This window comes from Ranitomeya imitator, chromosome 2 (assembly GCF_032444005.1).
Source record: "Ranitomeya imitator isolate aRanImi1 chromosome 2, aRanImi1.pri, whole genome shotgun sequence".
NCBI lineage: Eukaryota > Metazoa > Chordata > Amphibia > Anura > Dendrobatidae > Ranitomeya > Ranitomeya imitator.
The window spans coordinates 165976882-165989771 of NC_091283.1; the positions used below are offsets into that span (position 1 = coordinate 165976882).

Genomic DNA, 12890 nt, shown 5'->3' on the forward strand with positions numbered 1-12890 from the left:
TGTGCTAGACACCTTCCATTTTTGTGTGAGGGATTGAACAGTGCTTGGTAAGATGTTCAAAGCTTGTGCTATATATATATTTTTTTTAATAACCTAGACCTGCTTCACTCTTCTCCACAATGATCCTGTTTGATCCCAAATGTTCTCAAACAAACCTTGAAGGCCAAACAGAACAGCTGTAGTTATACTGACATGATAAACTGGTGGACTCAATTTACTAATTATGTGACTTCAGGAGGCAATTGGTCACTCAGGATTTTATTTAGGGGTGTCAGAATAAAGGAGGCTAAATAAATACAAGTCACAATTTTCAAGTTAATATTTTTTTTTTAAATACCAGTATGTAGAAAATCATGTATCATTTCCTTTCCATTTCACAAATACTTTGTTGGTATAGCACGTAAAATCCCAAGAAAATACATTTACGTTTGTTGGTGTAATGGGAAAAACTTCACAGAGTATAAATACTTTTTCAAGGCACTGTATATGATCTGAATTGTTGTTCTTGCACCTTACATTGATCCAGAAGTGATCCCCGTTCCTGTATGGCATTACATGGGCTGGCAGGGAAGACCAGGAGGTGATGGAGAAGAACTAGAGGTAGTGTAAGCTACATAGTGATTAGCGATGATTGAGCACAGAAATGCTCAGTCCTCGAATTGAGCACATCGGAGGCTCGAACGTGCTCGACTCGAGTATAATGGAAGGTAATGGCAAACTCAAGCATTTTTCCAGAAGATGTAAAAATTCTCTCTTGGATAATTAAAATCAGCTTTTTAAAGGAACTCGAGCACCATGTGATGCTCAATTGAGTATTGAGCAGTGCTGAGCACACAAGTCCATCACTCGTAGTGACCTTTAAGTGGCAGGAAAGGCAAAATACACAAATTACCAAGTGCATGAAGTGGTTGTCTAAGATAAGGGAAGGAAAAAAAAAGTCATTTTTTTTCCTAATCATTGGCCGTGTGTTGTATTACAGCTCAAACATTCACTTCAATGGACCAGAGCTGAAATACTAGACCCAACCTGTACCCAGGAGTTGGCAGTGTTTTGGGAAGAAACTAGCCATCAAGGTAAAACCCAAAGTGGGTTGAATAATAAGGTTTTTTTTCTCCTAAACAGTCATCTACTGGCCAGAGCTGCAATACCACAAACAGCCTATGGACAAGGGTGGTGCTGTGCCTGTATAAACCCAAAGAAAAAAAAAACAATTGTTTGATCTTGGAGAACCCTTTTCGGTTAATATTACCAAGTAGTTATAAAGTCCTTTCCTAGGAGCTGGGCAGTGGGTTGTACCACTGAATGACCACGACATAGACATTTGTGCTACGATTCTGGTGTAGGCATCCTCTTATGCTGGATATTGCACATACATTCACAATCATTGCTGACCAGATTCTATCGTTACATTCCAGACCATTTCTAATTTAGGCGAAACCTTTTTTGGACTAATAATGCGGATCCTAACAGTAGTCAGTAGTCTAAAGAACAGCCATAAAAAATACAACAGGGCATTGTCACCTAAACGACTTTAGACAAAGCGTAAACAGGGAACGGAGGAGAAGAAAAATCGCAGTTCTCCATCCTACAGTTGGTTGTTGGCTCTTTCTTGTTCCCTTCAAATATTATTTATTTTATCTCTTTTCCCCGATATTTTTATTACATTTTTTTAACTATTTTAAAAGTCAATTTAACAAACACACTGTATTATAATATAAGGCCCTGCCAAAAACCGTGAAAAATAAATAGTTACTATTTGTAGAGAAAAACTAACTTTGAGGAAAAGAAAAACTAAAATAAAATCTTCAAGTGACTTTGGAAGTCAGCTGCCTATAGCATAAAGAACAGTCGCCATCGATTGTGGGTGATCTTAAGAACAACTCTCTGTCTTTCTCGAGTTTTAAAAAACTAAAACCAGAAAAAAAACAAAACAGCACTTGGTTCCTAGCGTTTCCTTTTTTGAGGTCCACAGTGTTTTCAGCATAAAAATCCTTTGTCATTCACTTTTTTTAAATTTTTGGAACAGTTTTTTAAATTAAGTCTGGAAAAAAACAAAATAGGAGCAGCTCAAAGCATATTGGACTTCAGGAACATGACTTTGTTCATATCCTCAGGGCTGAGGAGTCTCTTTTTTTTGATAAGTAATGTTTGTTCACATGTATTTACACACTCGCTCCGCGCGCCGACTGCAGGGACTGCCAATAGCCAAAAGGCCAATTTGGAGAGGTGCTTGTGTTTTTGGGAAACTGATGACCAGTACTGGAAAAGGTGCGGCGTCACTTTAAAGACAGGTTCCTGTAAATAGTCATAGACTTCGTTCTTCCCTAGCCGATCGTCTTCCTGAACTTTGGTTGTCTCGGTGGATTGTCTAGGTTTTTTGGCTGGCGCTTCAAGCTCAGTCTCTTCGACCTCGTAGATCAGTTCACAGACTTTGCTGATAATTTCTTCGTGTTGGTATGGAGGAACGGGCCGTAGTTTCTGCTGAGGGTCCAAAATCATAGCGACTTTGTGTGCAGACTCGACCTTGAAGTTCTCCTTCAAAGCTTCGAGGAACAGGTGGCAGAGCTTGCTGATGACTCCAGCGTCATTGGCCTTTGAAGTGAAGAGCTTCTCCAACCTGACATAGGTGGGAAGAACGAGCTGCAAGGTTGGTCTACGTTCGTTACTGAGCTCAATGACGGCTTGTTTCACCGGGGCCAATATGGCAGCTAAGTTACTCAGTAGATGTTTGTTTAGGTTTTGGATGATGTTCAACTTTTTGGCCCGGCTGTAAAACTCGCAGATTTGCTCGTACCGCTCGTGAACTAGCAAGAGAGAGTCTGTGACAGAGTTCCAGCAAGGAGGAGGACAGCTCTCTTCCAAGGAGCCAAAAGTCTCCCTGGCGATACCAGTCGACCCTGCCAGCTCCTCGGTGACATTCAACAACTCTATGACCTCGTGCATGTTACGGGCCTGTAACGTGCGCTTGTTTAATACACTTTGTACCACACAGTTCAATGAGCAAGCAGAACAACGCAAGCATGTCCCAACCTTGGAGAACGCAGACGTGTTCACCTTGCAATCCGTTACGTACACTGTCCTAATCTCCGACATGACAAATTCCGAGAGAATGTTCTGCACCCACTGGTGGATGAATTCCCCACTTTCTCTACTGTCCAAGTCTTTAATTCCCAGTACATAGCGTTTTATCTGATTCCCTTCAGCCTGATATGCAGTGAGGATGTAACAGGAGTCTTGACCAACACTTTGCGAGTGACAGGTAACCCCGATTCCTAAGCAGATGTTGCTTCCTAGGGCGCAGGTCACCTTGACTTTGACCTGGTTGTACATTCGTGGCAGATGTTTCAGAGCCAGCGTGTTCATGTTCCCCAGGATTTCATTTACAGCAAATGACCCGTAACGAGCTCCAGTGTCTACAAGGGTTTGCGCCAGCCTCAAGAAGTCTTTTCCGTTGACCACGCTCAGCGCTCCCAGATCGGCGCACATTACCCTGAGAAGCCTTTCTGCAATGTGTTGGCGCTCTGTCTCAGGGAGAGAGTTGTTAACAGCTGGCACTGGAGCAGAGGACGCTGCAGCTGCTGAAAATGTGAGAGGTGGGACAAAAACAAGACAATGATAAAGATCTCGAGCTGCAGATAGTCATGTTACAGCAACTAGTGAAAAAAGGGCGAATATATATATATATATATATATATATATATATATATATATATATATATATATATATAACGCAATAAGTAATGATAATGATGTATTGTCACCAAAATGGTATAAAAAAAAAAAAACGACCACTCAGGGCCCAAAAAACAAGCCCATATATAGCTCAACTTGCCATAAAATAAGAATATGACAGATCTGAGAATGGTGCCACCAGTGATTATTTTTTTTATTTTTTATTTTTTTACAAATTTCCCTGCACAACTTAAAGGATTATTCTCAAGTTTGGAAGTTGAGATAATTTCATGGGATACGGGGATAAATTCCAGATTGCTGGGGGTCCAACTTTCAAACTTGAGAATATACCTTTAGATAAATAATAAAAAAAAAACTATGCATGTTAGGTATTGCCGTAATTACACTGACCTAGAAAATCGTCTTGCCTAGTCATTTTTATCTCAAAATGAAATCCGTAAAAACAAAACTTAAAAAAGAATTGTGGAATTTTTTTTTTCAATATTTCATCGCACTTCGAATTTTTTTTTCCCTGTTTTCCAGTACAATAAAATGAAAGATGCCATTCAAAACTACAACTTGGCCCACAAAAAAACAAGCCCTCATATGATTACTTAGCTGGAAAAATTTTAAAAAAAATAAATAGGGCTCTTGGATGGGGTGGAGAAAACACAAAATGCAAAAAAAAAAAAAAAAGGCTGATAAGATTAAATGATTCAAGTTCCTTTCCGAAGACTGATCCTATCAGAAGTCCCAAGTGTCGTGTGTGCTCACGTACTGTTATTCGTGTTGTTTCTCTGGGGCTGAGACTTCCAGCTCTCCTCCGCAGGTGGCAGCGACCTGGTCTGGTTGGTGGTGATAGTGTTCTCGTTGTCAGCTAAAGAAAGAGAAAAGCAGAAAACAGGTTGGAACAGATGTGGAAATATCAAAATATGTGGGTTACTTGAGTGACAAAGACCGTGAGAAGATACAGAGAGCAGTCCTAGCACGAGCTGCCCTGCATTATACATCACCTTCATCAAAATGTAAGAAAATCTGATTACTAAAGCCAGCCGAGGTAGGAACTAACTGCGCCAAATGGTGCATCCTTCTGTTATCTGCCATCCAGGGCCTGATGGGTAGGGGGCCAGAAGGCTTCTCTCTCTCATCCTGCCTTATTAACCAGATCTTATAATACATTAATGTACTACGTGTTAGCCGGAGTAAGTCACTAGCCCTCAAAGCCTACAGTGCAAAAAAGCTAGAACTCGAGAAAAAAAAAAATCAGAATACTTCATATACAAGCAAACGACAATAAATTTGCAAGTATTCTCACCAGCGTGTGACTGCATGTGCTCCAGGAGATTGCTGTAAAACAGGAACTGAATCCCGCATGCCCCACAAGTATACGGTTCTGCGAGAAAACAATTTGGGGGTTTCAAAAAGATTTCTCACAATGCAATGAGCTTATAGACACGTCACAGACGGGATACTCCAGTTACAATCGAGTGGTTATTAGACATGGTGGGAAGGCCCCTTGAAACGCCCTTGTTTCTCTGAAGACTCCAGAATGTGGAAGACATTCTGGAGGCCTTTTAGAGGGTCGGCCACTTTCTCTTGACGGTGGAGCTTTCATCCCATCTGCTCTGTCCATACATAGGACCAGACCTGTCAGACGCCTCCAGATAAAACACCCCTCATAGGAAAGATTTACTTTTTGGAGGAGGCTGTTGGACAGGTCTAGTCACATGCTCCCCTATGCATGGACAGAAAAGAGGAAAGTGGCACTAACAAGAGAATGTGGGAGAACTCTCTAAGGATCTAACCGGAATTTTAAGAGATTGCTTTGGCCGTCTAAGTGCACCACCCATCACCAAGATGTATGGTGAAGGCTGAGAGCTTCATCTGCTCAGTTGGGCTGGTCACTAAATGTAGAAATCAGTGAATTACTTTAGGTCTTCAGGACCTCTCACAGCCAGTGTGAATGGCAGCTTGTGAGACTGCCTGTCATTAACACTGTAGAAGCTGGAATCATGATCGGAATCCATCTTTGATACCAAAATAATTATTTCTTCCATGGGTGAAAGTAGTTCTGCTAGGAAAAAGCGGGATACGACACCTGCCAGACCAGGAAGAGGGGTTTAATACTTCTACCTAAAGGGGTTCTCCAGTGCCCTCACTTCCGAATCGGGAGCAGCACCAATGTCGTCTACTCTGCATATACCTCCCAGGATGGTGCACAATCAGCAAATATCGAGTGCGCTTCCTGTTCTAATGAACCCATCAGGTAATTGATACCAGCGGATTGTGCAGGAATCCTGGACGGTATGTGCAAACGTGACGGTCCCAATGCAGAAGTGAAGGCCGCCGGACTAAACCTTCAAGAAATGGATGGTGTAATGTGAGGCAAGAGAAGGTGGACAAGATGCTCAGGTGGAGCACGAGCAGTATACTAGGAGCAGACGTGGGAGTAACAGTGTGGTGGAAATGACACCAGCACAGCCTACTAATAAACCAGCAAGGGTGTAACATTGGGACGGTCATGGGGGTTGTGCCGTACACCCAACATATACATATGTATATACAACATACTTATTACCAGTGGCGTAACTTGAAACTCATGGGCCCCGATGCGAAAGCTCCAATGGGGCCCCCAAATATTTTAAATCTTTAATATCAATAGTCTTTTTCTATCCGCGAAAGAGACTTTTAGGGCCCCCTGGGCTCCGGGGCCCGGGTGCGATTGCAACCCCTGCACCTGTTGTAGTTACGCTCCTGCTTATTACTGAGCACTATGATGCAATATTATGCTTGGCTCCTGACTGACTATCCTATCTGCTAAGCCTAGGAATAGATTTCAGCAGCAGCTGCCTGGACATACCAGTCCAATGATGAGAGATAAGTCCTCCCTCTTACATAAACTACACATGCCAGAAAGGATTACCAGTCACAGTGGTCATACAGTCTTGTTCGGACACTTTAACTCTTAAAGTGACACAGAGTATTGCCCCAAGTCTCATGCAGACTGACAATGCTGATTAGTGACGTCTTTAAGATACTAAAGTAAATTCTGTCACACAGAATAGCAGTAAAATATTAAATCCAACCCCTCAACCTGGCATTAGCAGGGCATATTGGTAATCCAGGTGCCCGGCTTCCAATGATTCAGTATTCAAAAGATCTATATAGGGTGAGAAGCCACATGTAGCACTTGTTGTGATCACACAAGGTACCTGGCTGCACATCAAGAGACAACACATGGCTTTACCTGAGTATTCTCAAATATCGAGAGCGAGTGTCCCAGAGAAAATCCCAGACCTTATGGCTCAGAAAAACAAAGCACTTATCTATTGCTAGGCTTCCAAGACCTTTAATTTAATAATTCTATTTTGGGAAGTAAAACATGAGGACCAATTTTTTTGGTTCCCTTTACTCCTTTTGTCTTAGATTGCCAGATCCCACCCAAAAAAAGCAAGGAGCGGTTCTGCAGCTGCAAGCTTCCTCTCAGGGTCCTACTGTAGCAATCTAGTCCCCCAGTCAGAGGTCCTGCAGCCGCAAGCTACCTCCCGGCCAGAAGTCCAAAAGCTGCAAGCTACCTCATGGCCAGGGTCCTACTGTAGCAATCTAGCCCAAACACTCTCCCCCCCCCCCCAAGCTAGAGGTCCTGCTGCTGCGAGCCACCTCATGCCAGAGGTCCTACTGTAGCAATCTAGCCCCCCAGCCAGAGGTCCTGCTGCAGCGAGCTACCCCAGGCCAGAAGTCCTGCTGCCACAAGCTAGTCCCCGACCAGAGCTTTTGCTGCCGCAAGCTACTCCCTGGCCTGAGGTCCTGCTGCCGCAAGCTACTCCCCAGCCAGAGGTCCTGCAGCCGCAAGCTACCTCCCAGCCAGAGTTCCTGCAGCCGCAAGCTACCTCCCAGCCAGAGGTCATACTGTAGCCATATACAGTTAGGTCAATATATATTTGGACAGAGACATTTTTCTAATTTTGGTTATAGACATTACCACAATGAATTTTAAACAAAACAATTCGGATGCAGTTGAAGTTCAGACTTTCAGCTTTTTTTTGAGGGTATCCACATTAAAATTGGATGAAGGGTTTAGGAGTTTCAGCTCCTTAACATGTGCCACCCTGTTTTTAAAGGGACCAAAAGTAATTGGACAATTGACTCTAAGGCTATTTCATGGACAGGTGTGGGCAATCTCTTCGTTATGTCATTCTCAATTAAAGATAAAAGGCCTGGAGTTGATTTGAGGTGTGGTGCTTGCATTTGGAAGGTTTTGCTTTGAAGTAAACATGCGGTCAAAGGAGCTCTCCATGTAGGTGAAACAAGCCATCCTTAAGCTGTGAAAACAGAAAAAAACCCATCCGAGAAATTGCTACAATATTAGGAGTGGCAAAATCTACAGTTTGGTACATTCTGAGAAAGAAAGAAAGCACTGGTGAACTCATCAATGCAAAAAGACCTGGGCGCCCACGGAAGACAACAGTGGTGTATGATCGCAGAATAATCTCCATGGTGAAGAGAAACCCCTTCACAACAGCCAACCAAGTGAACAACACTCTCCAGGAGGTCGGCGTATCAATATCCAAATCTACCATAAAGAGAAGACTGCATGAAAGTAAATACAGAGGGTTCACTGCACGGTGCAAGCCACTCATAAGCATCAAGAATAAAAAGACTAGACTGGACTATGCTAAAAAAAAAATCTAAAAAAGCCAACACAGTTCTGAAAGAACATTCTTTGGACATATGAAACCAAGATCAACCTCTACCAGAATGATGGAAAGAGAAAAGTATGGTGAAGGCGTGGTGCAGCTCATGATCCAAAGCATACCACATCATCTGTAAAACACGGCGGAGGCAGTGTGATGGTTTGGGCATGCATGGCTGCCAGTGGCACTGGGTCACTAGTATTTATTAATGATGTGACACAGGACACAAGCAGCCGAATGAATTCTGAGCCATACTGTGTGCTCAGATCCAGCCAAATGCAGCCAAACTGATTGGTCGTCGTTTCATACTACAGATGGACAATGACCCAATACATAAAGCCAAAGCAACCCAGGAGTTTATTAAAGCAAAAAAGTGGAATATTCTTGAATAGCCAAGTCAGTCACCTGATGTCAACCATATTGAGCAGCATTTAACTTTTTAAAGACTAAACTTCAGACAGAAAGGCCCACAAACAAACAGCAATTGAAAACCACCAGTGAAGGCCTAGCAGAGCATCAAAAAGGAGGAAACACAGCGTCTGGTGATGTCCATGAGTTCAAGACTTCAGGCAGTCATTACCAACAAAGGGTTTTCAACCAAGTTCTATAAATGAACATTTTATTTAAAATTATTGAATCTGTCCAATTACTTTTGGTCTCTTTAAAAACAGGGTGGCACATGTTAAGGAGCTGAAACTCCTAAACCCTTCATCCAATTGTATTGTGGATAACCTCAAATGAAAGCTGAAAGTCTGAACTTCAACTGCATCTGAATTGTTTCGTTTAAAATTCATTGTGGTAATATCTATAACCAAGATTAGAAAAATGTTGTCTCTGTCCAAATATATATGGACCTAACTGTATGACCATTCCTCTGCTTATAGAGACCAGCACACCAGTCTAGTCAGGCAGGGGACTTTATGACCTCATGATCAGTAGAAATACCAATGATCGGACATGCAGCAATCACCTGTTGCTTATGAGACAAATCCCCCCCAGCCAGAGGTCCTGTTGCCGCAAGCTACCCCCCCCCCCCAGACAGAGGTCTTACTGCCGCAAGCTACTCCCCAGCCAGAGCTCCTGCTGCCGCAAGCTACTCCCCAGCCAGAGCTCCTGCGGCCGAAGCTACCTCCCGGCCAGAGCTCCTGCAGCCACAAGCTACCTCCCGGCCAGGGTCCTACTACAGCAATCTAACCCCCCCAGCCAGAGGTCCTGCAGCCGTGAGCTATCCCCCGGCCAGACCTCCTGCTGCTGCCAGATATCCCTTGGCCAGAGGTCTTGCATCTGTAAGCTAGCCGCCTGCTACCCCCCTGGCCAGAAGTCCTCATGCCGTAAGCTTCCTCCAGGCCAGGGGTCCTGATGCCGAAAGCTTTCTCCAGGCCAGGGGTCCTGCAAGCTACCACTCCTCTGCCCTAGCCAGTGGTCCTACAGCAGCAATCTACCCCCCAGTCAGAGGTCCTGCTGCTGCTAGCTACCCACCGGCCAGAGCTCCTGCTGCTGCAAGCTATCCCCCGGCCTGAGCTCCTACTGCCACAAGCTACACCTGACCAGAGCTCCTGCTACCACGAGCTACCCCCGGCCATAGCCAAAGCTCCTACTGCAGCAAGCTTCCCACCAGACAGAGCTCCTGCAGCCCCAAGCTACCTCCCCGGCCAGCGGTCCTGCTGCTGCAAGATTCCCATCATATAAGGCAAAGGTAAAGTGAAATTTAATGTGAACATAACATTACATCTACATGTGGTTTCTGAACAGAATACACTGACATATTAGCACTGGGACATCTCTGTCCTGGTAAAATGCTCTCACAATAAACCTACCTTCTACTTTACTGCTTTTCTCTGTTTTCACAGATTTGTTGTTCGTTTCCACCTTTCTTTTGATCCTCTTCTTCCAACCTTTTCCTGTAATAGAAGAAAAATGTGGATTGGGAATTGAAGGATTTACAAGACTGTTCACAAGATTGATCACGGTAACCGGAGGTAATAAGATTCCGTATATAGGACTCTAAAGCTGTATCATTTTGACTGCTCAAAATCCTAAAAAAGGAACACGAAAATAGCAAATCTGAGCTAGTAAAACAAAAGGTTCAAGCTGAAGATCATACAAATATACAGTTAGGGAGCTGAATTCAAATCCCTATAACATCAAATTAACGTACAAAATTGATGACGAAGAGATTGACTTTTTAGACATAAAAATTCTGGTGGACAGTATGGGCAACATTCAGAGTGATGTTTTCCGTAAGGCGACTTCGGTAAACTCGCTCTTACATGCCACCTCTGCACACCTGTCCTCAACTATAAAAGCAGTCCCAATTGGGCAATTTTTAAGGATGAAAAGAATCTGTTCTTCGGATGTTTTGTTTGAGGACCAGGCTCGGGACCTATCCAGGAGATTCCGGGACCGGGGGTACAGCAACAGGAGCATCAAAAATGGATACTCCCGTGCAAAAAGGGAATCACGTGATGGGTTACTGTGCAGAGTCCCACCCAGGACTAAGAAAGATCCACCCCTAAGGTTTATATCAACGTATACTAACCAGTGGGATACTATGAGACAAGTGCTGCAGAGGCACTGGGCGGTTCTTAGAACAGATCCCACCCTAAAACGTATTATTCCGGATCGACCGTTGCGGACGGCTAGACGAGGGAGAAATCTTAAAGATATACTTGTGAGGAGCCATTACGTAGCCACCCCCCCAAATGTTTTTGGGACATCTAAACAGAGATGGGGCTGCTATCCTTGTGGATCTTGTCTGGCCTGTCGCAATATCGATCGGGCCACATCTTTTACCTCAGCAGATGGGGGTAGGGACTACCGGATTGTGAATTACATCTCCTGTAGTACCACATATGTGGTTTACTATGCTGTATGTCCCTGTAAGCTCATTTACGTGGGACTTACCTCACGTGAGTTACGGATACGGACGAGGGAACATGTGAGGGACATCCGGGCTGCAAAAAATTGCACTGATCCATCTAACCTCAAAACGATCCCTGGACACTTCAGGCTGCGCCACAACTGTGACCCCACCGGTTTACGGGTACGGGGCATTGATAGGGTACATTGTGGTACCCGGGGTGGTGATCCTAAACGTGTTCTGGCGCAGCTTGAGTGTCGATGGATCGTTTCTTTAGGTACCATGTCTCCTCACGGTCTGAACGAAAAGCTCTCTTTCGCCCCATTTCTTTGATTCCTTTCCAATGATGCCCTCTCTCCCTTCTGCTTCCTTCTGGTTTTTAATATAGTATGTTTCTGGATTTTGTGTTTTAATCTTTTTATTTCTCTCACTCACAGTGTCCTGTTCATTTGGTTGTCTTTGTCCTTGCCTGTATAAACCCACTATTATAATTGGCAACAGCTCTATGGATGCACTAGGATTCGTTTTGGAGTTGATCTCGGCAAAATGAGGCTGGAATTACATACGGAGGATGCGGGAATAATCGCCTTATTAACCCCTTCTCCCATACAAAGAACTGATGACAATCAAAACTCGCTCCAGCTACTGATATTCGGCACTCCCGTAACATATAGATCCCTAGTGCACAAGTGTGTTAATCAGGCATTTCTTATTGTATTGTGTGTGTTTTATTTTTGGGTCCTAGTTATGTATACATACTGTATTAAGCTATTACACCATGACATGATTTCCATCTTCAGCCTTGAGAGTACTTTCTCTCTGCTTTATTGTGTTGCCGAGCGCTCCCAGACACGCATGCGCCGTGTGATCTTAGACTTGCCTGCGTCTCCGAAGTAATCCTTATGGCTGCGGTCCGGGCCAGTGACGTCACAGGAAGTTTTTCCTTTGACCCGCACCGCAAGCCAGATGTACGGACGCGTCGCATGGCAACCTGGGTCCCGCCTTGCATGCGTTCACACGGGTGGCTCTCAGGGCACATATAAAAGGCTGAGACGTGTCTGGTGTATCCACACGGCCCCCCGAAGAAGCCCGCAACGCGAAACGCGCATCGGGGCAGTGCGGATACACAGTGACAGCGTCATCACCTCCCCACATGGGTAAGTTATGATCAGAACCGATGGCTGCTATTTTGCACTTTTGGCACTTTTTTGCACTAGCACCTTTTTTCATCTATACATGTTATGCAATAAGCAGCATTGGCTTGTGGTCAGCAGGTATCCGGATTGACTTTTTCGGCCTGCTACATTAGTGCGACCCCTGCCTTTTGGTTCAGTGTGACAGGTTCTTGAGCCTATGTACTTCAGTGGCTAGGAACTTTTTCTGGCCTGTCTTTGTAGGGATGACTCGCTTTGTTCCACCGTGTATTCTGTCTTTTTGCTCTCTCCTATTTGTATACTCGTCCAATTGTTACTGTTTGTACATTAATTGTTTCTGAGTTTTGTAATATATTTAATAAAATTATGTTTGATCGGACCTTACTTTATATGTGGTTATTAGATCTCAGATTTTGTACGGGTCTGGAGTTCCCCTTTCTTATGTAGGATTTATGTCGTCTTTGGGACTGACTCTTCTTGCTTTGTGCCAGTTTAAAAGGTGTATGGATA

At 44.0% G+C, this 12890-nt stretch overlaps 1 protein-coding gene across 7 annotated transcripts in view; it reads right to left on the minus strand.

Moving 5' to 3' along the window:
* Positions 1-244: 244 nt before the first annotated feature.
* The window catches only part of ZNF618 (zinc finger protein 618), a 101583-nt gene continuing 88937 nt past the window's right edge, over positions 245-12890 (minus strand). For 3 of the 7 annotated variants that reach the window (XM_069747801.1, XM_069747804.1, XM_069747806.1), the window contains 4 exons: positions 10184-10267; positions 4988-5065; positions 4451-4549; positions 245-3578 (listed from right to left, as the gene is read on the minus strand). In XM_069747801.1, coding sequence (XP_069603902.1) covers positions 2068-3578; positions 4451-4549; positions 4988-5065; positions 10184-10267 — 1772 coding nt within the window. In that variant the 3' untranslated portion in view covers positions 245-2067. The remainder of the gene's footprint in view (positions 3579-4450; positions 4550-4987; positions 5066-10183; positions 10268-12890) is intronic. The other 4 variants (XM_069747807.1, XM_069747802.1, XM_069747808.1 and 1 more) reach the window with 2 other exon arrangements.